General features: G+C 43.3%; 3 protein-coding genes and 2 long non-coding RNA genes across 7 annotated transcripts; 3 read left to right on the top strand and 2 right to left on the bottom strand.

Annotated features, from left to right (window-relative positions):
* Positions 1 to 453: 453 nt before the first annotated feature.
* On the top strand, positions 454 to 24,851 carry LOC120433603. The gene is made up of 2 exons (XM_039600103.1): positions 454 to 2,589; positions 24,392 to 24,851. The coding sequence occupies exon 1, from the start codon at positions 940 to 942 to the stop codon at positions 2,560 to 2,562; it is 1,623 nt and encodes a 540-aa protein (XP_039456037.1). The 5' UTR covers positions 454 to 939; the 3' UTR covers positions 2,563 to 2,589; positions 24,392 to 24,851.
* LOC120433607 lies at positions 1,779 to 4,815 on the bottom strand. The gene is made up of 2 exons (XR_005608663.1): positions 4,675 to 4,815; positions 1,779 to 4,586 (listed from the first exon to the last, which is right to left on the bottom strand). It is a non-coding gene; the product is annotated as an uncharacterized LOC120433607 (long non-coding RNA).
* LOC116309468 (disco-interacting protein 2 homolog C-like) lies at positions 4,391 to 7,425 on the top strand. Its single transcript, XM_039600104.1, has 4 exons — positions 4,391 to 4,602; positions 4,695 to 4,816; positions 4,997 to 5,111; positions 6,119 to 7,425. Exons 1-4 carry the CDS (start codon positions 4,407 to 4,409, stop codon positions 6,352 to 6,354), a joined length of 669 nt encoding a protein of 222 aa, XP_039456038.1. The 5' UTR covers positions 4,391 to 4,406; the 3' UTR covers positions 6,355 to 7,425.
* Positions 20,168 to 21,910, bottom strand: LOC120433605. Its single transcript, XR_005608659.1, has 2 exons — positions 21,637 to 21,910; positions 20,168 to 20,973 (listed from the first exon to the last, which is right to left on the bottom strand). It is a non-coding gene; the product is annotated as an uncharacterized LOC120433605 (long non-coding RNA).
* On the top strand, positions 21,958 to 26,512 carry LOC116309295 (disco-interacting protein 2 homolog C-like). Of its 3 annotated transcripts, XR_005608658.1 has the most exons (5): positions 21,958 to 22,898; positions 25,700 to 25,781; positions 25,973 to 26,087; positions 26,180 to 26,301; positions 26,482 to 26,512. XR_005608658.1 is itself a non-coding variant. In XM_031725868.2 (2 exons), exons 1-2 carry the CDS (start codon positions 25,892 to 25,894, stop codon positions 26,224 to 26,226), a joined length of 243 nt encoding a protein of 80 aa, XP_031581728.1. In that variant the 5' UTR covers positions 25,021 to 25,891; the 3' UTR covers positions 26,227 to 26,474. The 3 variants fall into 3 exon arrangements, 1 of the variants encoding a protein (XP_031581728.1); XR_005608657.1 differs by having other exon boundaries at positions 25,700 to 26,087; XM_031725868.2 differs by lacking the exons at positions 21,958 to 22,898; positions 26,482 to 26,512 and having other exon boundaries at positions 25,021 to 26,087; positions 26,180 to 26,474.
* Positions 26,513 to 26,556: the final 44 nt, after the last annotated feature.

Below are 26,556 nucleotides of genomic sequence, written 5' to 3'. Positions count from 1 at the left end.
ATCTAACTCTCCTTCACTATTACTTTCCTGATCACCAGACAGTTAGCTATATCATGTATTAACTCAGTAACTAAAACCTCAGTATTTTAAATGTAAGCTTACCTTGTTCAGAAACCAGATGTAACACGCTGTTCTAAGAATCCTTCAGACACAGTAAAGCCAAATAATAGTTTTTTCTGCCAGAAAATGTGTATTTGATGCAAAAGACTGCTAGCTTGTTTGTCTCTCAAAAAGTGTTCATGGGAGTGTAAAATGTTCAAATGTAGTTTTCAATAAAGTTTTTTTAATCCACCTTAAGAAAAATAGTCAAGCATTTGCATCGTAGTTTTATGAACAAAAAGTGATTGAAGTAAAGAAATTGAAGTTAAAAAAATACACTCATTACAAATTTAGCTGATTAAATACAACAAGAGGTTTTTTTTAACAGAACTTTATTGAACAAGACATTTTTCAGCAGTAACACCATAACAGAATATCTCATATCATAGCAGCACAAACGCTAATTTCACCTGCACAAATCAGCACAAACGTAGCACTAAAAAAGTAGGCCATTTTGGCCCGTTTTGGAGCAGTCTGGGGGGATGGTGACCTTTGAATGACCTATAAAATAATGTTTAATATCTCAAAAACCGTAGCAGCACAAACGCTAATTTTAACTGCACGAATCTGCACAAACGTAGCACTAACCGCTCCGCCTTTACGTTTCAAGTGGGTGGGGGGTCAGCTTCACTCTGTTTTTATAGGTGATCCTCACTTGTGTGCACGTGCATGTAGGTGAACGCTCACGGCATGACGTCACACAGCTCAGTTCCTTTCTGCTTTGATCTTGCAGCACGTGACCTCCACTCGAGTCCTCAAATAGGGGTGAAACGTATCACTAAACAATTTTCAAAGCTATCTTTAACTAAGACAGAGCAAAGAGACACATATTGAAAAATAATGACCAATCAAACAGGTAGGAGTGGTCCGGGAATCCCAATAGACAAGGAAGAAAACAGAGAAATATACAGAGTTAGGTTGGAAAACTGTATGGAAAACCAAGTTAGGCGAGTGGTAAAAAAATCAGGCGAAGTCATCAGTGAGGAAAAAGTCGAAGCCATTTACAAGAGGCTTACCAATAAAATCTGGGCTGAAGTCGAGGATCAATTTGATGAGATTCTTATAGTGGACTTCAACAAGCTCTACAACATGATTTTCAAAGCCCTGTGTGAAAAGTGGAAAAGTGCAGAAACAGTGCTGCTAATAATGAAATTAAATCTTCCACTTATTGACAACACAATTGTGGTAACCTTTATAGAAGAGGCAGCCAAACTAATGATAAGAAATCAAAGAAACGCATATTCAAAAACAACAGAAACCAACACAGGCAGGAGTGATCCAGGAATTCCAATAGACAAGAAAGAAAGCAGCAGAAATGACAGATTTAGGTTGGAAAAGTGTATGGCAGTCCTGGTTAAGCGATTGGTTAGAAAATCAGGTGGAGTCATCAGTTTGGAAGAAGTTAAAGCCATCTGCAAGAGGCTTACCAGCAAAATCTGGGCTGAAATGGAGGATCAACTTCATGTAAATCTCTTAATAGAGTCTGACAGGCTCCCAGAGATGATTTTCAACGGCCTTTGTAAAAAATGGCAAAGTGCAGAAATAGTGCTGCTAATGATGAAATTAAATCTCCCACTAATTGACAACATAATTGTTGTAACTTTGATAGAAGAGGCAGCCAAACTAACAAAGAGAGAGCAAAGAAGTGCATATTCAAAAACAATAGCAGCAAACACAGGTAGGAGTGATTCAGCTTTTATTTCAGAGCCTAAAGAAAATGTAATGCCCGGAAATGTGACAAATACAGAAGAAAAAAGTCATAATCATACTTGTAACGCTTGTATTGACAGGAAAAACATTTCAATACAAAATCAGAAAACAACAGAAACCGAAGAAACTGGAACTCCAATAGAAGAGAAAAAACAGAGAGAGAAAAAGAGATTATATTTGGAAATGGGTATGCAATTCCTGGTTAGGCGATTGGTTAGAAAATCAGGTGAAGTCATCAGTTTGCAAGAAGTTAAAGCCATCTCCATGAGGCTTACCAGCAAAATCTGGGCTGAAATGGAGGATCAACTTCATGTAAATCTCTTAATACAGTCTCACAGGCCCTTAAAGATGATTTGCAACGCCCTTTGTAAAAAGTGGCAAAGTGCAGAAACAGTGCTGCTAATGATGAAATTAAATCTCCCACTCATCGACAACATAATTTTTGTAACTCTCATAGAGGAAGCAGCCAAACTATCCAAGAGACCAAGTCGCATAAGTCGATTTTTCTCATTTGTAGGTCGACTTTTTTCCTCCTGTCTGTGCTGCATGCAGAGTTCCAACACAGCTGACTGCGGTGTGGAACAACAAATCATTGTGTTTCAGAGCCTGAAAGAGGCTGAAAACAAGCCTGAAAACGAGAAAAGAAATAGTAGTCATGCGACTGTGTGTTCTTTCTGTAACTTTAAGAACTGTAACTGCTCTTTCAACGTTAATGTCAAATTGAGCATCCCGAAACTATTCAGTTTAGTGTAATGCAGAGAAAGAGCTGCTGCTTTAAAGGCAGTACTGATGACTAAATTGTCATCTTGATTTTTTTTTCAAATACCTCTTTTAAAATCTTAAAGCAGTCTGGCCTCAGAGTTAACATCAGAGGTATATTTTATTTTAAAACTATTTCATTCGACTTTAATTAGACTGAGAAATATTCTTCACCGTGTCTCTTCGTATTATCGTTACCATCACCCCCCAACGGCCGAGGCAGACGGCCGTCCCTTCTGAGCCTGGTTCTGCCGGAGGTTTCTGCCTGTTACAGGTAGTTTTTCCTCCCCACTGTCGCCAAGTGCTTGCTCATAAGGGATTATTCATTAATTGGGGTTTTCTTGCTGCTACTGTAGGGTCTCTATCTTACAGTATAAAGCAACTTGAGGAGACGGTTGTGATTTGATGCTATATTAAACATCTTAAATTCAACTGAATCTTAAAATGTAATATAGCATCACATCACCATCAAATCAAGAACTGAAAAATATAAAACAAAATGAAAATAAAAACCTAAATTAAAAGCAGTTTGTGATTTGTCTTGTGCTTTCAAAATATATTGTCAAATATGAAAAGCTGCATTTCTATGCTCTGGTCATTAGTACTGGTATTTTAACCCTGGAGAACAAATGGGGTCAGATCCGACCCCATTGGTTTTCTAGGGAACCCATGGGGTCAAATTTGACCCCATGGGTTCTCCAGGGTTAATGTAAGCAAACACAGGGAGCATACACCGATGTGGAAGTACTACAGATGAAGATGCAAAGAAACCATGAAATAATTAATGAAATAGTGAAGTTTATGAATAAAATAAACAACTGTAGCACCGTCTCAGTCTCGTCGAATCGCCCCTCTGCCTCTTCTACTCTAGCATCAACTCTTCTTAACCCTCGTCTAATATGCGCATATTGTTTGTTGTTGTCTTTCCTAAAGTCACGAAGCTCTTTCGGGATGTTCAGGAGGCTGGGCTCGTCTGCATCCGTGCCCTCTGTGGCTAACCTTAGCTCAGGAGAGTAGCTCCTATCCACGTGGCTTTTCTCTGTCTCCTCTTCTGTCTGAGTTGTGCCTCTCAAACTTCTTGTGACTACCCCCGTTTCCATATTTAAAAGCAATCTCACCTATTATCAGAAAGATTACCGTATCTTATTGTAAGAGAAATTTCTCCTACGTGTTTGGAGTCTCTACAGTAAGCAAATGTGGTAAAGGGTGTGGCTGATTCTGGGATTGATGCAGGAGGGCGACAGAAATAAAAAGTAAAATATTAAATTTTTGCTGTTATTGACTTTGCTTTACAATATCAAACACTGAGCCAGATGCACAATAGTCATGTACATCACACGTAAACACATTAATGTAAAAAACACAGAGGTTAGGCCATCAAAGTGTGTGTAAAAGAAGTGTTTATGTCTGTCTTGCAGTTTCTGTTCCTGTCCGAGGTTTGCAGTGGAGAGCTCAGACCACACAGGACCCCGTCCTCTCCAAACCCTGCTCAGCTCTCTGGTACCAGCACACCCACGCACAACTGGCCACCTTAAAAAATTGTACAGTTTTGAGCTCGATAACCTGCAGGTGAAAAATCTGTAGATCAGTCATCGCTCCTCTGTGGTGTTAAGATGCTGAATACAAGGGGAATAAAAGTGGATTATAATCGATACCAAAACGGATCTTTATCCATGGAATCAGTAGCATAAAATCAGGAATTTCAGGCTTCATTATCATGGTTAATTTAAGAAAATAAATAAAAATAGGTGTGACCATATTTGACGATTATGAGCTAATTCAAGCAAGTAGAAAACTGAATAATAATTATCCATAACTGTGGATGAACTGACCGTTAGATGAACTGCAGTCTTTGTCCTTTGAGTGTGGCAGGTGGCTTCTTGATGGCTCACACCGTTCCCCTCTCTCACCTCCTGCAGGGGGCAGTGTCCAGCTCTCTCACCTGTCTGCAGACGGCGGAGGGAGTGGCAGCTCTGCTGATGGAGAGAGGCGGTGTGCAGGAAGGAGATCACGTCGCTCTGGTGTACCCGCCAGGTGAGAGACAATGCAGATGTTAAATGTACTTTTCAGGTGACAGCACCTGGACACTGCAAGCATCGTTCACACCTGTGTGTCTCCTTCTGCAGGTATAGACCTGATCGCAGCCCTTTACGGCTGCCTGTACGCCGGCTGCGTTCCCATCACAGTGCGACCGCCTCACCCTCAGAACATCTCCACCACCCTGCCCACTGTTAAGATGATTGTCGAGGTCAGACTCTTAATTTGTCTGTTAAACCGATGCGGTTTCTCCTTCAGTCAGACCTCCAGGGCTCAAGCTCTCGCTCCCAGCTAATTCCAGACTCGTACGGCTCTGGCTGACTTCTGATTTCCTCTGGGGAAAAAAGGGAGGTTAATTTCTTCTTCTGTCCTTCTCTTTCTAATTGTGCAGGTGAGTCACTCGGCGTGTGTGATGATGACCACCGCCGTCATCTGTAAGCTGCTGCGCTCCAAAGAGGCCATGGCCACGATGGACATCAGGAACTGGCCCCCAGTCCTGGACACCGGTACAGCGTTTCATTCATATCCGCACAGGGAAATCACGCTCGCATTAAGTACTTTAATTTAACATAAATGCAGGTCGTGCACAGCCTCCTCACAATGCAGTCCGAGTAGTTCTGGTTGCAGATATAAACCTAAAGAATGCACATTAAATGAAATCCTCTGCTGTGATGAAACCTGCCTTTACAGCTCCATCACTCTGTGATTTATCAAAAAATAAAAACTTGCTGTAGCTGCAAGTCTGTGGAGTTTTTAAGTCTGTTGGTTCTCGTCTTTGGGAGAAGCAACCTGTCACTGAACAGACTGTTCTGGTTGTTTATGGCCGTGTGCAGAGGATGCCCAGCATTGTCCATAATGTCCATAAAAATGTTATAACATGGGAACATGCATGCAATATAGTATAAATAATAAAAACAAAGCTTATACAATTTTAGAAAAGCTTGAAAGTCATTATTTGGTGTGATTCCTTATACTTCCGCTTAAAAGACTACCACTACCACTTAAAATACATTCTGTGTTAGGAAAAGGGTAAGATTTGATATACATGCAGCTGTAGTTACATGCAGCTGTAGTTACATGCAGCTGTAGTTACATGCACCTGTAGTGGAAGGAACAGTTTAAATATACTTTCAAAGATGCTTTTTTATCCTTTTTAAAGAACTCTTTTTATTCATAGCTGATTGAGCTGTTTTTCTGCTTCTTTGTCAGACTCATCTCTGACTGCCAATCACCTGTGACACCAAACACATCTTTATTTTTCCATTATTACTGATAATAACCAATATAAATAAGTGATTCGTGTAGATTCAATGGTTTGTTTGTGACATGTGGTTTTGTATTTGACTGATGTCATTTAACCGCACCGTACATTGGTCAAGTATGTCTAATAATAAACATACAACATACAATAAACAAAGAGGGATCACATTTGAATCTCACTGACTAGGAAGCACACAGTGTTTGACATTTCATATTAACTTTACTCTGAAATAATTTTAGCATTTTTTTCAAGTCCCCAGTGTTTCCTGCTCCTTGGAGCACTCCTGGTTGTCTGCTATGGTGGAGGTGGCCAATGTCTGGAGACAAATCGCTGTTCTGGGGAGCTGCTTTCCTCCACTTACTTTACATCAGAGTAGAAAGCATGGAAACAACCCTGATGGAAAACAGAAACAGCATCCAGGAAGTGGAATAAAGATTAAGCAGCCAAATTCTAGCTCTGGTTCGATGCTTACATTTGGAGGACTCTAGACCACAAACTGAGAGAAACTCTGTGAAGATGCAGAAACACATCAAGTTTTGCAAACAAGCATACTATTTTTATAGTTAACTAAACTTCTAGTTTATTAGAGTTGAGTTCCTACTCGCAGACAACTGAAACATTCACATTTGGAAAGCTGACTGAATAAATTTTCGTTTGATTAATCTAAAGTTGTTCTTCTGTGTCTGAAAACACCCACTCCCACTTACTCAACCTGTGTTGTCGTCTGCTGCTGTGGCCTACAGTAGCAGAAGACAACACTGCAACTGTAACCAAACTGATTACAGCATTATTTAAAAACCTTTAGTGAACTCAACGTTCAAGATTTTTCAAGGATCCACAGAAACTTTGATTGTGTGCTAAAAATGCTAGTAAAGCTGACATCCATCACGAACAACCCACATCCTCCTCTGCATGAGTCTGTGAGTGTGCTGAGCAGTTCCTCATCAGAGACCAAAACATCCTCACTGCAGGAAGGAGCGCTTTCACAGATCATTGATCCCAACAGCAGTTAGACTATAACTCCTCAATCACGTTGTCATGAGTCACTGGACATTTACCTGGTGTGCACGTATATGTGTATGTATATGTATACATGTGTATATTCAGTGTGTGTATGTGTGTGTGTGTGTGTGTGTGTGTGCGCGTGTACATGTCTATACTTCTAGATACTTTTAGATATCTATTGCTTAAATAGTAATGATACAATAGTTAAATTTATTTCTTGCATTTCCACAACACTCTATCCATAGTCACATACTGTGTATGCTACTGTTGTATATAGTGTACTATCTTATTTATTTTGTGGTTGTTTATATTTTAGTCCTATTTTCGTATTTTCTGTAACCATGGTTACGGGAGTTTGTTGCAAGAAGTGTTGTGAATCTCGCTGAGACAGGGAACCACTGAGGAGCCTCAGATTAACCAATCAGTCAGATCGCTGTCTCCACTTGGGTGGCTGTAGCTCAGGTGGTCAGCCACTACTCAGAAGGTTGGTGGTTCGATCCCAGGCTGCCTCCTGGCTGCATGCCAAATAACCTTGGGCAAGATACTAACCCAGGGGTCTGCAACCTTTTACACCCAAAGAGCCATTTGACCCGGTTTCCACGCAAAAGAAAACACTGGGAGCCGCAAATACTTTTTGACATCTAAAATGAAGATAACACTGTATATATTGTTTTTTACCTTTATGCTTTGTGTGAACAACTCAGGTGTGTTGCTTATGAAAAATGAAGTGCTACAGAGAAAATGTAATTATATTTATGTAATCAACACATTTTGAACTCTTAAAGAAATATAACAAAAGGAAAGACACCAACCTGAACTAAAATGATCCAGCAAACAAAAACTGTTGTCAGCCGCCACCCTTATATCGCCTTTGGGCTTTTGGAGCCTTGACCTGACTCTTAAAAAATAATTAGAAAAAAGCTCTATGCTGCTAAAAGATGAAAAATAGATTCTGCCTAAATATGTATTTTACCTGGTTAATGTGTGTGGCGGGGTGTGGTTTGCAGCGCCGCTGCAGGGGAGTCGAACGCACCTGAGCAGCACCCGCAATCCTGCCTTTCCGCCTTAAAGTCTGTGCTCTCTCTGCTGTTGTGTTGTCGGGCTGTGAGCTGAAAAGCTACAGCCGGCTGTATGTGTAGCCGCTAAACTGGTGACCTAAATCTTCGCCACCACGTCTATATACATACAAGCATAAGGGGAGAGAGTGAATCAGCGCTGGGAGTACGGACACTGGGCCGGCTTTAAACACACCATTTATTTTTTTAGAAGAACAGCCAGAATCACAAGTAGGAGTTAAAATCCCCACTATACAATAAAAAAATAAATGTTCCCAACCCACTAAAAAGCCCTGCCGGCAGAGATTAAAATACAATTAAAAAAATCAAAGCTAAATGAATGTCCTTTTTATACGATAAAACTTCCCCCCCAGAGTCCTCTATTCCCAGTGTCCAACCACACACACTCGGGCAAATGTTCCTTAGCTGAAAGACGCAGAAGGGGAGCTCCTCTTCCGGGATGGGGAAATCTCGCCAGCAGAAGGCCAGGAGGAGGCTCCTATCCCCACCTGGCGGCGCGTGACCGTGCAGTCCAGCCACTCTCCGCACCCCAGTGTCCAACCACGGCTTCCCTCGTAGCCCGGCCCTAAAACAACAAACACGGGCCAGCAACGTGGTCGGCACAGCCACTGTTACCCCTCCCGGCAAAGCCACGCCTGGCGTCCAACAGTGGGAAAGCGATACTCACGGATGCAGGCAGAGGCGTCCCCTCTGCCCTACTGTGGATTTCACGCGTCGCCTCCCACTGTTGCTATTCTGTCCGTCAGAACTGAATCGCCGGGTTATGCTGGCCGATCGCCGGAAGTCTCGCGACGCCGCACAGGCAGGCCGGTCCTTCTATACGTGCGCTCGTCTGCACACGTTCGGTTTCCTGCTCTTCGCTTTCCGTGTGTCTCTTCTCCTGTCTTTGCGCTCACTATCTCCCTTAAGTCAGTTTGGCGGCCAATAGGCCACCTCGGGGGGCACGCCCCCACCTCACAGGTGCACGCAATTATCTGTCCAATCCACAGTGGAATAAAAAAAAGAATACTGTACAACAACACAAAACACAGTATAAATATAGAATAAAATCATGCAATAAAAATTATTACAATAAGATCATGCAACTAAAATTGACACTATACACCAACACACAGTCCAATCCAAAACAAAACATAAGAACACAATTTTCCACTGTGTGACATCCCCCCATATTTTACCTGTGACAGTCCCTGTCACCTCTTCCACTACCACATACGGCTCTGAGCTCCAACCTGGGTGCAACTTGCCTTGTCCCTGCCTATTCCTGTCTCTTATCCAAACTCTCTCGCCTGGCACCAATGGCAGGGCCCGAGCACTTCGGTCATAAGCCCTCTTGTTTTGGGTGGCTGCTGCCCTCATCTTTTTCCTAGCCATCTCATAGGCAAAAGATAGTTTCTGGTGATGGTCCTTAACCCACCCTCCCAGGTCGTGGCATGGGGATTCCCGCTCAACACCTAGGTTTAAATCCACCGGCTGTCTCAAATGCCGCCCAAACATCAGGTACGACGGCGCATACCCTGTGGCACTATGGACAGTATTGTTGTATGCTTGTAAGAGCTCTGGGAGATATTCTGGCCACCTCTGTTGTCTCTCTGACTCTAGGGACCGAAGCATGTGCAGCAATGTCTGGTTCATCCTCTCAACCCCACCATTTCCAGCCGGGTGGTATGGGGTGGTCTTGCTTTTTGTAATGCCATAGCACTTACACAGCTGGTACATCAGGGCAGACTCAAAACTACCACCTCTATCTGAGTGTAGCCTGGTCGGGCAACCGAAGGTCTGAATCACGTGAGCCCAAAGAGCATGCACTGCAGTCTGAGCAGTCTGATCTTTGGTAGGGACTGCCCAGGCGTACCGTGTGAAAAGATCAGTCATCACCAGAATATTCTGGTACCTGTCTGTGGGCCTCCCAATGTAAGAAAGTCCAAGGCCACAATCTCAAGGGATACGACACAATAATGGGATGCAAAGGGGCTCTAGGCCTATTTCTATCTCGCAGGCTACACGCAGCGCACCCTAGCTGGAATTCGCGCACCTCCTCTTCCATGCTGGGCCAATAAAAGAAGCGACGTATCCTGGACAGTGTCTTTTCCACTCCTGCATGCGCCGCTGCCTCATGATACTTCTCCCACACCTCCTTGTGTCTCTCTGCAGGACATAGGATCTGAAGGTACATTTCGTTAGTGTTAGGGTCCCTTACCTCTCTGCACAGCGTACCTCACAAACCTGCAGCCTTCTCCATTGATGTAATAACTTCTGTACAGGGCTAGGCAGGGATCCCTCGTTGGTGCATCCGGGGACTCCCGTTCCACATACTCCCTCAGGATGCGCAGATCCATGTCCTTTTCCTGCGCCTCCTTCCAGTCATTCATCTGTGGCACCAGCCCCTGTGGATCCCGACATGGCGCACTCGTTGTGTTTATATAGGCTGTTTGGCAGTCTGTGGGAAACCTAGAGAGAGCATCAGCATTAGCATTCTCTTTTCCGGCCCTGTACTTAACCTCGAAGTCAAAGGATGCCAGCTGCGCCACCCAGCGTTGCTCTGTTGCCCCAAGTCTAGCATTCTGTAGGTGGGCCACGGGATTGTTGTCAGTATACACGACAAACTTGGCACCTGTCAAGTAATCCTTGAACTTCTCAGTAACGGCCCATTTCAGGGCTAAAAGTTCCAATTTGAAGGAGCTATAGTTTTTTGTCGTTTAAGCTCGGTGGGGTGTAGGCTCCTGCTGGCATATGCAATCACCCGTTCCTGGCCATCTTGCACCTGAGCTAACACAGCACCTAAGCCTTGATTGCTGGCATCAGTATAAAGTACAAAGGGCTCCAGGAAATCTGCATAAGCCAGAATAGGAGGCCCGGTAAGAGCACGTTTCAAACTGTCAAAGGCTTCCTGACATTCAGCAGACCACTGGACCTGCATGCTCGACCTGCTAGAAATTCCCACAAGCAGAGCATTTAAAGGTCTAGCCAACCTAGCAAACCCTGGGACGAACCGCCTGTAGTAACCTGCCAGGCCCAGGAAAGCTCTGACCTGACGGGTGGTAGAGGGAACAGGCCAGTTCTGAACAGCTTGGATTTTCTCAGGGTCCGGTCTTACCCCTTGTTGGTCGACAAGATGCCCCAGGAACTTCACCTGACGGTGAAACAGCTTACATTTGTCCAGCCTCAGCTTCAGTCCATGTTGCCACAGCTTCTGCAGGACGTTCTCCAACTGCTGTAGATGAGTAGAGAAGTCAGGTGAGTAGATTATTATATCATCCAGATATACCAAAACAGATTCAGAGAGGTGACTACTTAGACACCGCTGCATCAGGCGCTGAAAGGTGGCAGGGGCATTACAGAGTCCAAAAGGCATGCGATCAAACTCAAACCCCAACGGGGTGGTAAATGCAGTTTTCTCCCGATCCTTGGGATCCATTTCCACCTGCCAGTATCCACTGGCAAGATCCAGTGTGGAAAACCACTCAGCTCTGGTCAGACATGTTAAAGTCTCTTCAATTCGGGGGAGTGGGAACGCATCTTTATGAGTTACTGCGTTTAATTTTCTGTAGTCTACACAAAATCGCCAACTGCCATCCTTTTTCCTCACCAACACAATGGGGGCTGCCCAGGGACTGCTACTCTCCCGAATAACACCTTTTTTCAGCATATCTGCTAGGAGTATCTTAATCTCCTTGTACATCAGTGGTGGTAAGGGGCGGTATTTTTGTTTAATGGGTGGTGCATCACCTGTGTGGATCTGGTGTTGGACCAAATCAGTTCTTCCGTAATCCTCCTCATTCACAGCAAACACCTTTCGCCACCTCTGCAGCAGGGTCTGGAGCTCGGCCTTCTGCTGGGGGGTCAAGTCTATGCCGTTAATCAGTTGACTCACCTCCTCTTCAGGGATCACAGGCTCTTCGGGCCCAGCTGCTTCAACTACGCCCACCTCGATCACACCATCGGATCCCACTGTCAGGCTAAGATCACTGTCCCCCTCCACATCCGACTCCTCCACCTGATACAACTGTCCCATTTTCTGGTAGCGTCCTATAGTCACTTCATATGGACTAGGGTTACAGACCCGGATGGGGAGCCTCCCTCCTTTGACTACTGACAGGGTTCGGGCTACCCCCCAGGGTCCAGCATCAGGTAATGCTTCCACTAGTGCCAAACGTTCTGTCCCACCCTTACCTTTACACGTCCGGCCCCAGACCATCACTTCACAGTTCGGGGGCACCTTGACTCCTCTGCGGCTAGCAGGTCGAACATAGCCTAGAAAGCCATCAGTCTTGGTGGTAGCAGTCTGTTGACAGACAGCAAACGCCTCTTTCCATGCTCTGCGGGACTTCAGCTTTTGAGGGTGAAAAGCAGACTTGCCTTTGGCAAAAACATCATTCCAGCATGCACTAATAACATTCATCCCAATAATTAAAGGGTGCGTGGAACAGTCATTTCTCACAACCACAACCCCTTTTCCTGGTATCTCCACCCCTTCTACCTCAAAATCCATAACTGCATAGCCTGAGTATGGTATCTCAAGTCCATTGGCAGCCTTTAAGGCGAACAACAGGGGTGTGTCAGTTTTATTCGCTTCAGGGAAATGGAGATCCATTACCTGCCGTTGCACCAGTGTAACCTGAGAGCCTGTGTCTAATAATCCAGTCATTTTAACTCCTCCCATACACACCTCAATAAGTGGACATTCTCCCACAAAAGCTGTACTGGCCCCCTGATTGTTGGAAATGTCCCTTGTCCCCACCGCCTGGGCCTCTGCAGTGGGGTTTATTAGTTTAAAGGTGGTTGCTGGTCTAGTGTGCTTGGACAGAATCTGGCAATATGCCCAGCTTGTTTACAACGATGACAAATGGGTTCTCCCTCTCGGGTCCAGTTATTAGCATACCCAGAACGCTTTGGCTTAAACCTTGATTTATTAAAAGCTGAGCCGGCTGGGCTTTGCTGTGGCAAGAGCGGTTTAATCTCATTAACAACATCTTTGACAAGGTCTCGCATTTGACCCTTGACATCCTCCATAATTTCTTTTTTAAATGTCTCTTTCCAGTCTGGTTCATAAGGTGGCTTAACACACCTGGACTCACCCACTGCCAAGCACGTAGTTTGCAATCCCTGGTGTCCCAGCTGTTCCTCCTCTAGAAGCAACGCCTCCCGATGGACTGTTGCGAAATCCTCTTCTGGATGGTGACGCACGTAGGCTCGCAGGGTTTGCGACAACGGGCCCTCCCGCAGGCCCAACAGCATCTGTTCCTGTAAACACTTTTCAGTAGGTGCTTGATTTGGATTGCGCTGTTGTAGCCTGCAGTACAACTCCCTCAACCTTAAGGTAAAAGATTTTACCGACTGTCAATGGAAAATTGTACTTAGTAGTCAGTATAAGCTTTTAATGATATAAGTTTGCATATGATAGAATATTGTATGTTGACCTTTTGATGACTTAGACTGTTGTCCACTACAAGACTGTTTTATAAATTCTTTCTCACAGCGATAATAGCTGAACAAGCAGGAAGAGGAGAGCTGGACACTCTTATCTGACGCTCCCTAACGAGAAGAGAGGCCGCGTCTTTCTGTATCCCACACACACATGCATACACCTGAACCACTCTTATCTTCACTCCCTACGCACTAACTTTCCTCTGCCTATGAATAGACGTATTCACTGTTGTATTATTTTTGTATATAAATAAAGACAAGTGCAAGAACAGAGCGCGCATCACAGGGCCCCCACTCTGGTGTGAGCGTTCTGTGACCGCCCTTGTATACAAGTGAAAACCACAGCGTCTGTGTGTGTTTCTACCCTTAGACTCTTAGCTGAAGAAGTGTCTTTAGAGTAAATCTCTTGACATTTATTTTGGTCCTTCGTAGCCGGGGCAGAAACATCAGAACTGTTATCTGTGACTCTGTTCCAGGATCTGGCATACTGTTTCCTGACGCCGTGGAGCCAGCACCGAAGTCTGTGCACAGCCCTCTTAGACGAGGCCGAAAGCCCTGGAACGTGTGAATTCGGGTCCAGGCCGGTGTTTTTAGTCTGGTCCACGGCGGCGGGATTCAGTCTGACGATCCGAATCACCAGTGAGACGTCTGAGAGGTGAGAAACACTACTTTGGTTAGGAATCGCCATAATGAACCGACAAATAAAATAGGTTAGGAATCGCCTTAATGAACCGACAAATACAATAGGTTAGGAATCGCCTTAATGAACCGACAAATAAAATAGGTTAGGAATCGCCTTAATGAACCGACAAATAAAATAGGTTAGGAATCGCCATAAGGAACCGAATTAGTAAAAGCGCGCAAATGTCTATGTGTGTGTATGTGTCTGGAAGTAAGTTGATTTTACAGCACAATACGCTGCTGAACTACTTCTATTTTATTTGTTTTCTTTGCTGAGGCTCACGTACTGGTGACAAATGAGAACGGTTGAGTTTTATCTCGTAAAACTGATACCGCTTCATTTTTTAGAAGTGAAGTAGAAGGGCGTATCAGCAACCACTCTGAAGTCAAGCGTGCCAGTGACAGCCCAGCAAAATCTTTGACAATGGGGAATAAACAAGCAAAATTAACACCTGATGAGGAATGTTTAGAAAAACAACAAACCGGAGCAGGTAGAATAAGTGCAAATAGGTGGAGAAATCCACAAAAAGCTAAAAACCACAGCTGGGAAGGGTAATGCAATCCCTCAGCTGTTACCCAGTTGAAAGCTGTCCTGAAACAAGAAATTACATTAACAAAAGACCCAAAGAAGAAATTAAAACGTGAAGAAGAATATAAACTTTTCCAAGCATGGGAAACTGAAGCTGAAAGGAGAACTGAAAATAAGAAAAAGAAAGAGGAAAATACAAATCTATTTAAACGCACTTTCATTGAAGGATTACTACCACCCATTAGGTCTCATGTAGAAAAGAATTGGGTAACGCAAGATACGGGCACAGCAGATGAGGCGTTTCAATATGCTAACCATGCACAGACAGTGGTGAAAAAGAAAGAGAAGGTCTCAGTTTTTGCCCTCGACGCTGACACTGTTCTCACAGCTTTCAGTGGAGGCTACAGGGGAGGTTTCAGAGGCCAAAAGAGAGGGAGAGGAATGCGTAGGGCAGGAGCAGGGGGTAGAGACAGGTTTAGACACACACCAAACAGTGACTTTAATACTGCATGCTGGAGGTGTGGAAAAGAGGGACATTTTGTACGTGACTGTAACACACAGAGACACACACCAAACAGTGACTTTAGTACTACATGCTGGAGGTGTGGAAAAGAGGGACATTTTGTACGTGACTGTAAGAAACAAAGAAGCAGTTCAGACTAGGAAGAATATAATAATCCCTCGTCAAGTAAAAAATTAGAGATCCAAGTTTAAGTTTAAAAAGGGCTGGAAACAGACCCAACTGAATACATATAAATGCAAGAGGAATAAAGTTAAATAAAACAACTGTAATGTATTCAAATTGATAAAAGCAAGGATAACAACCTGTAAACTGGTATTAACAATGAAATATAGTTGGCAGGACGACCGTGCCTAGAATGGATAGACTGCATGAAAATACATAACTCACACAAACACATATTAAATGAAATAGAGAGATGCATAAGGTATATTAAGGTTTTGTCATTGTTCAGCCAAGGAAAGTGTGTGAAAAGGAAAATGTCTCCAGCTTGGGACGGGGTGAAACTGCAGATCACCCCCATCCCTTGATGGATGCAAAATAAAATATTGTAATATACTATTGCTGTTATATAAAAAGATAATAACATTAATAATAACATAATATTAATATGAAGAGGCACCTCAGTCAGCTATGATGTGAGGTGGATAATTGTTAAAAGTAGTCTGCATCAAGCTTAAGGTTTGCTCAAATTCAGTATAATGACATATGAGATGAAGAAAATAAAGAAAATATGTAAACTAATTAAGTGCATAGAGGCACTTGACCTGCTTGAAAACCTGTCATCCTAGATGAGACATTGCTGAAATATAGAGCACACCTATACTAACAACTAACAAGCTAAACCCTGTATACAACAGCTAAAGCTACACAATTGAGAAGCTGAATTAAATATATGGTCACTGCTAAGCTGATGAGCAGGTTACACATTTTTTAGAGCAGGAGCTGCATAAGAACACATCAGAGGGAGGGAAACCGCTATTAAAGCTCAAACATGAAGCTGTCTGTGGGCTCAGTTTTTTCCCCTCATGCTTCTGATTTGTCTTTGGCAGCAGCCTTTTTGCATCCTGACTCGTGTGTAAAGCGTTCAAGCCATCAGTAACTTGTTTTTTGTTTTGTTTTGTTTTTTGTTTTGTTGGGTTGAAAAATGAATACATTTGTGATCATACTTGTGGATCACAGTGGCACATAATGATTAGGCATATGATTTACTAATGCAGATGTAATAACTTTATTCTAAAATTCAAGGAGAACAAACAAGAACAACATCTTCAGTTGTGTATTGTTGTTGTTCTCTGTGCAGTGTGCTGAGTTTTGTTTTTGTTTCTTTTGTTTTTTGAAATGTTGCTTGAGTGATGAGTACTGTAACTTCTGTTCAGAGCCAGCTGAGAGCTGGGTTGTCTGTTTTGTTTTAGGTGACAAGCCAGAAAAGTTAAAACTTAGTTTCTTGTTTTGAAAAAAAAAGGGGGAAAAGGGAGGTTTTGTGTTTCTCAACCAAGAACAACTACAATTTCATTTTCTGTTTTTGAGAAAGGAGAATTTATAATAATAATAATAATAATAATAATAATAATAATAATAATAATAATAAAACAAAGAGTGATGTTTTGCTTAAGTGTTGAAGCAGGCTAATACTGCAACATACCGTCTAATGCATGATCTGCGAGCAATATATGAAATCATTTTATTTATCTTTAAATAAACTCCAATTATGGAGACCTGAAGTCACATGCTTAGGGCACACCCTCAGGTGGAGGCAGAAAGCTACTAAACAAAGAAAAGAAGCCATACAAAATGCGCCACAGCCACAAACTAAGCATTCATATTCTTTCTAACTCTTAGTGAGCCTGAGTTATGACCTTGGCTCCCTGTTTTTCTGCCTCCACCAAAGGTGGGGGTGACGCTCCCGTGGCATGTGCTCTGTTCTTTTTACTATCACAAAAAAAAAAAAAAAAAAAAAAAGAGAGAGGCCCCTACTCTCTGAATACAATATTCTTTTCATAACTCGGCAGTATGAAATGTCATGAAACAGTGTAACTCACTCACAATAAATCAGCAGCATAGGATAATACAAACCTATCTAATAAATCTAATGATTTTCACATTCTTTTAACTCAGAAGTGTGATGTGGCCTACAGCAGTATCATGATTCACTCATTTTGATTACAGGTATAATGTAATATATAACAGCATAATAATCTCACAACTGCTTCAAGCACATTTGCCTTTCTTAACACACGTGAGAGAAAGGCAACTGTTGAGAAAATGTTCTTTTGGGTGAGACAGTCCCAGAGGCCCTGCATGCAAGCTACTAACACACATACATGCAATGAAGAACAGCTTACACTACAGCCAACACATGTGCCTATATCCCTCATTAGTGTTAAAACAGGGAAAACTTAATAGTTTTGTTATCAAATGCTGAAGTTTATCCACTACTAACAAATAAACTCTCTGGGTTGCAGGACAACAACTTCAAAAAGAAAGACTGGTATGACCAACCAGTGATGAAACAACAAATTTAGTGGTTAAGAGTCAAATTGTGAGATGTTTTCTGCTGATTGAATCATACAAGTGATTACTGAAGGAAGGAAAATTCCTTTTTTGTGCTTTTAAACGTGATCTTACGAATTTTAATATCTACCTGTGTTGTCCTGTCAACTTGGTGGGTTATGAGTTGATTATATTGTGAGGAAAAACAAAAAAGGGGGAGAGAAGGCTGACACAGGGCCTGGCCCGGTGTTTCTCCCCTCTCTGAATAACACAGCCAATACAACATCATTTTCCTGTTAGTCTGTTTTTGTTTTGTTTTTTTTCTCTATGTTTAATTACAGGCTGCTTTGCCGGTCCTGAAAGCCGAAGCTGACCTGGACTCCTGCTCTCCCCTCTACCATCTCTGACCCTGACCCTGACCAAATGCTGCAGCAGCTGGACCCATAACAACAATCTAAAAATGTCAACAGTGCTACAGGAAAGCGATCTCATGCAGCAGAGACGGAGAGCGTTAAATCCAAGGCCCGTTTCACTACACGGGGGAGATTTCCAGACAGCTTCAGCTGACAGAGCTGTGACGAGACGCCCATTAAGCCCGAATGAAAAGTAAGGCCGAGCAAAAGAATGCTGACCTTGATAACTCTGCATTAACACTGTGCAGGACAGTGACGGACCAACACGGATGATCGGGCAGCAGAAGAAAGGGCGTGCCAGAGACAGGAGGAGCAACTGAGGTCAAAAGGCACCTCAGAATGGACAAAACACAGAAGAAGATGCAGGTTTCACCTGCGGTGAGCATGGACACTGGAGAAAGGACTGCCCCAATTGGGGCCAGGACCAGGACAAACTGAACTATGAGCAGCAGCAGCAATGGTCGCAACCGGACTGAAAAGGAGGAGGGCAGGACCCCAGGGCACGCTTCAGGCCGTGGTTTACCCAAAACACCAGAACAGGAAGGTGATAAACACGCCAACATACACAAACATACACATCTACACACACTGACTCAGAATGAAGAGAAACACACACCTGAACAGACGTGCACTTGTTGATTGAGTGAGAAATGACACACACACACATCAGACAATGTACACTCATCAAACATGACTGACGCCCTGAACGCCTTGAGACAGATCCAGCAGGCCCAAAATCAGGCCTATGTAAATAATACAAGTGACTGCTAAAAAGACTACTACTCCCTTTTCACTGTGTAATACTTTTTGTTAAAAACCAACGGTGCAATAGACTTCAATACTTGAAATACTTGAAATACTTGAAATACTTGCAATTCCTTTGTATTCTTATTCTTATTTATTCTATTTATCCCTTTTTGTATTCTTACTTTTATTTTGTGTCTTTGTAACATGTATACTGCCATGTCTAAAACTCATGATTAACCGCATAATTGTTTCCACTGTTGCTGCATACATAGCCGTGACAAATGATGATGATGATGACCCCGACCTGTTGGAACATGAAGACTTTGTGTGATTAATGATGGTGTGATAGAAACTGTACAACAAGATGTTACATACTGATATCTCACTTGAAAGTTATACTGACAACAGGAGGGAATGTCAATGGAAAATTGTACTTAGTAGTCAGTATAAGCTTTTAATGATATAAGTTTGCATATGATAGAATATTGTATGTTGACCTTTTGATGACTTAGACTGTTGTCCACTACAAGACTGTTTTATAAATTCTTTCTCACAGCGATAATAGCTGAACAAGCAGGAAGAGGAGAGCTGGACACTCTTATCTGACGCTCCCTAACGAGAAGAGAGGCCGCGTCTTTCTGTATCCCACACACACATGCATACACCTGAACCACTCTTATCTTCACTCCCTACGCACTAACTTTCCTCTGCCTATGAATAGACGTATTCACTGTTGTATTATTTTTGTATATAAATAAAGACAAGTGCAAGAACAGAGCGCGCATCACAGGGCCCCCACTCTGGTGTGAGCGTTCTGTGACCGCCCTTGTATACAAGTGAAAGCCACAGCGTCTGTGTGTGTTTCTACCCTTAGACTCTTAGCTGAAGAAGTGTCTTTAGAGTAAATCTCTTGACACCGACTCATTTGGTTTTTGTATACAGCTAAAGAACTGCGACCTCAGAACCGCTAGGGAGGTATTGTCACCATATAAAGAATCTAGATATGTGAATATTTTCCTAATCTGGTCTCTATCTTTTTCTTCTAACACGCTTACTTGACGCTTTGCCTCGCCACTTAAAGCCCCAATTAAAATTTCTACTTTCCGGGCCTCAGCTATTTCTTGAGCATTCAATAAACCTTGTATTTGTTCTTTCCAGTCTCCATATGAAACATCCGCTTCAAGACCCTTATATTTTGGTACCCAAGGGGCACCCGGATACACTGGCATCATCATTTCTATATCTGCACTCCAGGTGCTGAACACTGCTCCCCAAACTTGTATCCTGTCGACAAACGCCAAAAATATGTAGCCGCTAAACTGGTGACCTAAATCTTCGCCACCACGTCTATATACATACAAGCATAAGGGGAGAGAGTGAATCAGCGCTGGGAGTACGGACACTGGGCCGGCTTTAAACACACCATTTATTTTTTTAGAAGAACAGCCAGAATCACAAGTAGGAGTTAAAATCCCCACTATACAATAAAAAAATAAATGTTCCCAACCCACTAAAAAGCCCTGCCGGCAGAGATTAAAATACAATTAAAAAAATCAAAGCTAAATGAATGTCCTTTTTATACGATAAAACTTCCCCCCCAGAGTCCTCTATTCCCAGTGTCCAACCACACACACTCGGGCAAATGTTCCTTAGCTGAAAGACGCAGAAGGGGAGCTCCTCTTCCGGGATGGGGAAATCTCGCCAGCAGAAGGCCAGGGAGGAGGCTCCTATCCCCACCTGGCGGCGCGTGACCGTGCAGTCCAGCCACTCTCCGCACCCGCACACGGCTTCCCTCGTAGCCCGGCCCTAAAACAACAAACACGGGCCAGCAACGTAGTCGGCACAGCCACTGTTACCCCTCCCCGGCAAAGCCACGCCTAGCGTCCAACAGTGGGAAAGCGATACTCACGGATGCAGGCAGAGGCGTCCCCTCTGCCCTACTGTGGATTTCACGCGTCGCCTCCCACTGTTGCTATTCTGTCCGTCAGAACTGAATCGCCGGGTTATGCTGGCCGATCGCCGGAAGTCTCGCGACGCCGCACAGGCAGGCCGGTCCTTCTATACGTGCGCTCGTCTGCACACGTTCGGTTTCCTGCTCTTCGCTTTCCGTGTGTCTCTTCTCCTGTCTTTGCGCTCACTATCTCCCTTAAGTCAGTTTGGCGGCCAATAGGCCACCTCGGGGGGCACGCCCCCACCTCACAGGTGCACGCAATTATCTGTCCAATCCACAGTGGAATAAAAAAAAAGAATACTGTACAACAACACAAAACACAGTATAAATATAGAATAAAATCATGCAATAAAAATTATTACAATAAGATCATGCAACTAAAATTGACACTATACACCAACACACAGTCCAATCCAAAACAAAACATAAGAACACAATTTTCCACTGTGTGACATATGCGTACAGCAACCGTGTGTGAAAAGTGCCAACACCGGCTTCCGCGAGTGTGACTCTTATTTTGAGCGATGAAAAAAATAATAGAATATAATTTTATTTTTATATTTCAATATCACAATAATCTTCAAGTTTAGAACTACGAGTTAAAAAGAACTAACATAAATACAATACACTTCAGCTAAATACTTCTAATTTATTTGCTCAAACCACCCGGAGGCGCAGTATAAGGACTAAAGAGCCGCAGGTTGCCGACCCCTGTACTAACCCCATGTTTGCCCACACTGGCCCGGTGGCGCCAGTTTCCGGCAGCCTCGCCTCTGTCAGTGCGCCCCAGGGCAGCTGTGGCTACAATTTAGCTTGCCATCACCAGTGTGTGAATGACTGAATGTAGTGTAAAGCGCTTTACAAATGCAGGCCATTTACCACCATTTTACTTCTCCTCCTCCTTCGTTCCCTTTGTTTTTTTAAGTACCTCATATATGTTGGGATTCTTTAGCTAGTTAGCATCACATTAGCAAACTGCTTCGGAGCACAGCTGCCGGAGTCGCGGGTTTTGTTGGATCTGCTGGAGGAATGCTCTGCGATGATGGTGGAAAACAGCCGCCATTCAGCCCATATGAGAGCTTCAAAGAACTGGCTGCAGGTATGATTGAAAGTTTGACAACGCCGGCGCTGAAGCTAAAACACTGTTGATGTGTCTGTGATTTATTAGTGATCGCTCACTTGTGTGCACGTGCATGTAGGTGAACGCTCACGGCATGATGTCACACAGCTCAGTTCCTTTCTGCTTTGATCGTGCAGCACGTGACCTCCACTCGAGTCCTTAAATAGGGGTGAAACAGCGGGCTTTATACTTGAATCTTGCATTTTGCATTTTAGTTGTCGTACGTTAAATGTACAGACCGCGATCTTCCCTTTCTGAAAGCTCAGAGAAAACGGATTTCCAAAGTAATTGTAGCGAAACTAAGTCATTGACAATGTCTGTATTCAGTTTTAGAACCCCTATCCACATTAATTCAGAGGCTATTTTACCTGCTATCAGCGAGCGTTTCGATAGGCTCTCTGGATTACAGTGGGGCATAATAGAAAATGGGATCTGGGACTCCGATGTCCAAGTAGCATTGGCTGATATGATTACCGATGTCATACAGTCAGTTAGTGCAAGCATCATAAAAACTTTGCTTCTAGGAGGTCAGGACCAATTAAATGATGCATCCCAGACAAGCCTTAGCATAGCCGTGACAAAAATAAGACCCATATTGGGAAACTCTCTCTCCACCAGCTTTGCTGCCGCTCTTAATGTCACTCATGAGGAGTGTGAGAGCGCTGTGGCGCTGACACAGATGGTTGAGGAGGAGATCTCAAATAAAGTCAACTCGGGTTGGGTTCTAGTCCCAGAAAACCCTGATTCTATTTATGTCACCAGAAAAATAACAAACATAAAAAAACTTAGATGCATGGTTTCTCATGCTTTCTCATGTCTGAAGAATTATAAAGGTAAGCTGAGCTACCTGTGCATGAGGGGGGCTTTACCCAGTTCCTTTAGTTCAAGCCACGAGAGCCTTGAAAACAAGCTCTCTGAGATGGGAACAATTAAAGAAATAAGTATGGCTCTCATGAGGTGGAGTACAGACAGAGCGATAAGTAAAGATGATGAGGACTGTCACAGAGAACTGCAACCCGTGGAGGAAAAAGAAAGTGATGAGTTTGCAGAAGCTGAGGAGAAAGCTCAAAGTGAGAATGAAACAATCCTCAACAATCTGAATTATTTACATGATGAAGATGATGCAGATAAAGCTGCAGCTGACATTGTAAATAAGTTAATTGCTAACATTCAGTATCCTGATGCAGAAGATATCACATTAAGTGAGAAGTGTAGCTCACCCAAGCCTGCTTTTGATGTGGACCTGGTGATCAAAAAGGTGAAAGACTTTTTTGCATCATGTGCCCTAATTATAAAACCAGATGAAGTAAAACAGCACTTCTTCAGGTTTGCTAAAAAGGAATTTGAAAAAATGAACAGTGAGCTGAAAGATCATTTGAAGAAAAGCAAAGGATTTCTGACCTTTCAGAGACAACAGGCAAACTCCCCTGAGAGTGAGAGGGCTGACTCCAGGAAAAGCAAACACATGAATCCCTCAGAAGTTCCCAGAAAATCACCAACCTTAGACACCACAGTTAAAAGTTCTTCTCCGCTCAAATTTACAACAGTCATGCCGGTTCTGAATAAACTGTTTAGTAGATTAACCCAGGCAGGACACCTTGACCTGACAAGTAAGGAAATGTTTTCAAGGGAGTTGACAGAAAATGTGTACGACCATGTCCAGTCAACATATCCAGCCCCCACGATGCAAATGGGTAAAAGTCTCTCAGAGTCTGACATCTCACAGGGTGACTGTAACGAACCCTCTGCTCCCGAGGTGCCATATGTGCTCGTAGAAGATTCAGTGGAAAGGTTCTTACAAAACCTTCTTTTCTGGTTGGAGAATGAAACTTTAACCCAAACTATTATAAATGACAAAATATCTGGTGCCGTGGAAGATATAGTAAGAGTGCTGACCCCATCAAAGGAAGAAGGTATGATTGGACCAGATGCTGGTGAAACAAGCGACAGACTGTTTACATCACAGTCAAGTCCAGTTGCTGATCTCACCAATCAACCAGTCTGTGTGAATCCAGAAGACCCGGACCTGGTTTCAAATACAAGCAGTGATCAGGCATCAGTGTCTCACTCTGAACCCACAGAGGGTCAAAGTCAGCCAGCAACCTCTGAAAACCCAGAGGAAGAACTGTCAGAAACATCAGTGTCATCTGATGATAGGCTAATTGCCAATCAATTTAGCAATGTTCTAGTTCTGATATTTGAAAACAAATTGCACATAAATGCCAGACGTCTTCTGGATCAAGAAAAATTAGACTTAGCTATCAACCACCTGACAGATTTGGTACTTTCTGAATTGAGAGCCACCGAATCCCTAGAAATTCTTGATAATTACAGTGCTGAATTAGTCACGGCCACAGCTAAAGGCCTTATCAAGGAGTTTGGATCTGCAGTCAAGTTCTTCGATGTAATGATGTCAGAAGATTCATCTTTTTACGACACTATTCTGAAGCATCTAGCGAAGAATCTCAGTGTCTACAGGAATCCTCCAAAGAAATCCATATTCGCCAGGTTTTTTAAGAAACGTTAAAAGCTTTTAAGAAGCCGTTCAACTCCTGCTTTAAAGGCAGTACTGATGACTAAATTGTCATCTTGATTTTTTTTTCAAATACCTCTTTTAAAATCTTAAAGCAGTCTGGCCTCAGAGTTAACATCAGAGGTATATTTTATTTTAAAACTATTTCATTCGACTTTAATTAGACTGAGAAATATTCTTCACCGTGTCTCCTCGTATTATCGTTACCATCACACCCCAACGGCCGAGGCAGACGGCCGTCCCTTCTGAGCCTGGTTCTGCCGGAGGTTTCTGCCTGTTACAGGTAGTTTTTCCTCCCCACTGTCGCCAAGTGCTTGCTCATAAGGGATTATTCATTAATTGGGGTTTTCTTGCTGCTACTGTAGGGTCTCTATCTTACAGTATAAAGCAACTTGAGGAGACGGTTGTGATTTGATGCTATATTAAACATCTTAAATTCAACTGAATCTTAAAATGTAATATAGCATCACATCACCATCAAATCAAGAACTGAAAAATAAAACAAAATGAAAATAAAAACCTAAATTAAAAGCAGTTTGTGATTTGTCTTGTGCTTTCAAAATATATTGTTAAATATGAAAAGCTGCATTTCTATGCTCTGGTCATTAGTACTGGTATTTTAATGTAAGCAAACACAGGGAGCATGCACCGATGTGGAAGTACTACAGATGAAGATGCAAAGAAACCATGAAATAATTAATGAAATAGTGAAGTTTATGAATAAAATAAACAACTGTAGCACCGTCTCAGTCTCGTCGAATCGCCCCTCTGCCTCTTCCATTCTAGCATCAACTCTTCTTAACCCTCGTCTAATATGCGCATATTGTTTGTTGTTGTCTTTCCTAAAGTCACAAAGCTCTTTCAGGATGTTCAGGAGGCTGGGCTCGTCTGTATCCGTGCCCTCTGTGGCTAACCTTAGCTCGGGAGAGTAGCTCCTATCCACGTGGCTTTTCTCTGTCTCCTCTTCTGTCTGAGTTGTGCCTCTCAAACTTCTTGTGACTACCCCCGTTTCCATATTTAAAAGCAATCTCACCTATTATCAGAAAGATTACCGTATCTTATTATAAGAGAAATTTCTCCCACTTCCTGGTGTTTGGAGTCTCTACAGTAAGCAAATGTGGTAAAGGGTGTGGGTGATTCTGGGATTGATGCAGGAGGGCGACAGAAATAAAAGTAAAATATTAAATTTTTGCTGTTATTGACTTTGCTTTACAATATCAAACACTGAGCCAGATGCACAATAGTCATGTACATCACACGTAAACACATTAATGTAAAAAACACAGAGGTTAGGCCATCAAAGTGTGTGTAAAAGAAGTGTTTATGTCTGTCTTGCAGTTTCTGTTCCTGTCCGAGGTTTGCAGTGGAGAGCTCAGACCACACAGGACCCCGTCCTCTCCAAACCCTGCTCAGCTCTCTGGTACCAGCACACCCACGCACAACTGGGCACCTTAAAAAATTGTAGAAAAATTCAAGCAAGTAGAAAACGGAATAATAATTATCCATAACTGTGGATGAACTGGCCGTTAGATGAACTGCAGTCTTTGTCCTTTGAGTGTGGCAGGTGGCTTCTTGATGGCTCACACCGTTCCCCTCTCTCACCTCCTGCAGGGGGCAGTGTCCAGCTCTCTCACCTGTCTGCAGACGGCGGAGGGAGTGGCAGCTCTGCTGATGGAGAGAGGCGGTCTGGAGGAAGGAGATAATGTCGCTCTGGTGTACCTGCCAGGTGAGAGACAATGCAGATGTTAAATGTACTTTTCAGGTGACAGCACCTGGACACTGCAAGCATCGTTCACACCTGTGTGTCTCCTTCTGCAGGTATAGACCTGATCGCAGCCCTTTACGGCTGCCTGTACGCCGGCTGAGTTCCCATCACAGTGCGACCGCCTCACCCTCAGAACATCTCCACCACCCTGCCCACTGTTAAGATGATTGTCGAGGTCAGACTCTTAATTTGTCTGTTAAACCGATGCGGTTTCTCCTTCAGTCAGACCTCCAGGGCTTAAGCTCTCGCTCCCAGCTAATTCCAGACTCGTACGGCTCTGGCTGACTTCTGATTTCCTCTGGGGAAAAAAGGGAGCTTAATTTCTTCTTCTGTCTTTCTCTTTCTAATTGTGCAGGTGAGTCACTCGGCGTGTGTGATGATGACCACACCACCGTCATCTGTAAGCTGCTGCGCTCCAAAGAGGCCATGG

Source organism: Oreochromis aureus, linkage group 16 (assembly GCF_013358895.1).
Source record: "Oreochromis aureus strain Israel breed Guangdong linkage group 16, ZZ_aureus, whole genome shotgun sequence".
Classification (NCBI taxonomy): Eukaryota; Metazoa; Chordata; class Actinopteri; order Cichliformes; family Cichlidae; genus Oreochromis; species Oreochromis aureus.
The sequence above is the reverse complement of the archived record's forward strand: the minus strand, read 5'-3'. Positions and strand labels throughout refer to the sequence as shown.

Excerpts from the sequence above, each read along its gene's own strand:
- LOC120433603 (XM_039600103.1), top strand. The coding sequence starts at position 940 with ATGACCAATCAAACAGGTAGGAGTGGTCCGGGAATCCCAATAGACAAG.
- LOC116309295 (XM_031725868.2), top strand. The coding sequence starts at position 25,892 with ATGAACTGCAGTCTTTGTCCTTTGAGTGTGGCAGGTGGCTTCTTGATG. Across the intron at positions 26,088-26,179 it reads CGCTCTGGTGTACCTGCCAG|GTATAGACCTGATCGCAGCC; the intron begins GTGAGAGACAAT and ends CTCCTTCTGCAG.
- LOC116309468 (XM_039600104.1), top strand. The coding sequence starts at position 4,407 with ATGAACTGCAGTCTTTGTCCTTTGAGTGTGGCAGGTGGCTTCTTGATG. Across the intron at positions 4,817-4,996 it reads CTGTTAAGATGATTGTCGAG|GTGAGTCACTCGGCGTGTGT; the intron begins GTCAGACTCTTA and ends CTAATTGTGCAG. Across the intron at positions 5,112-6,118 it reads GCCCCCAGTCCTGGACACCG|TCCCCAGTGTTTCCTGCTCC; the intron begins GTACAGCGTTTC and ends ATTTTTTTCAAG.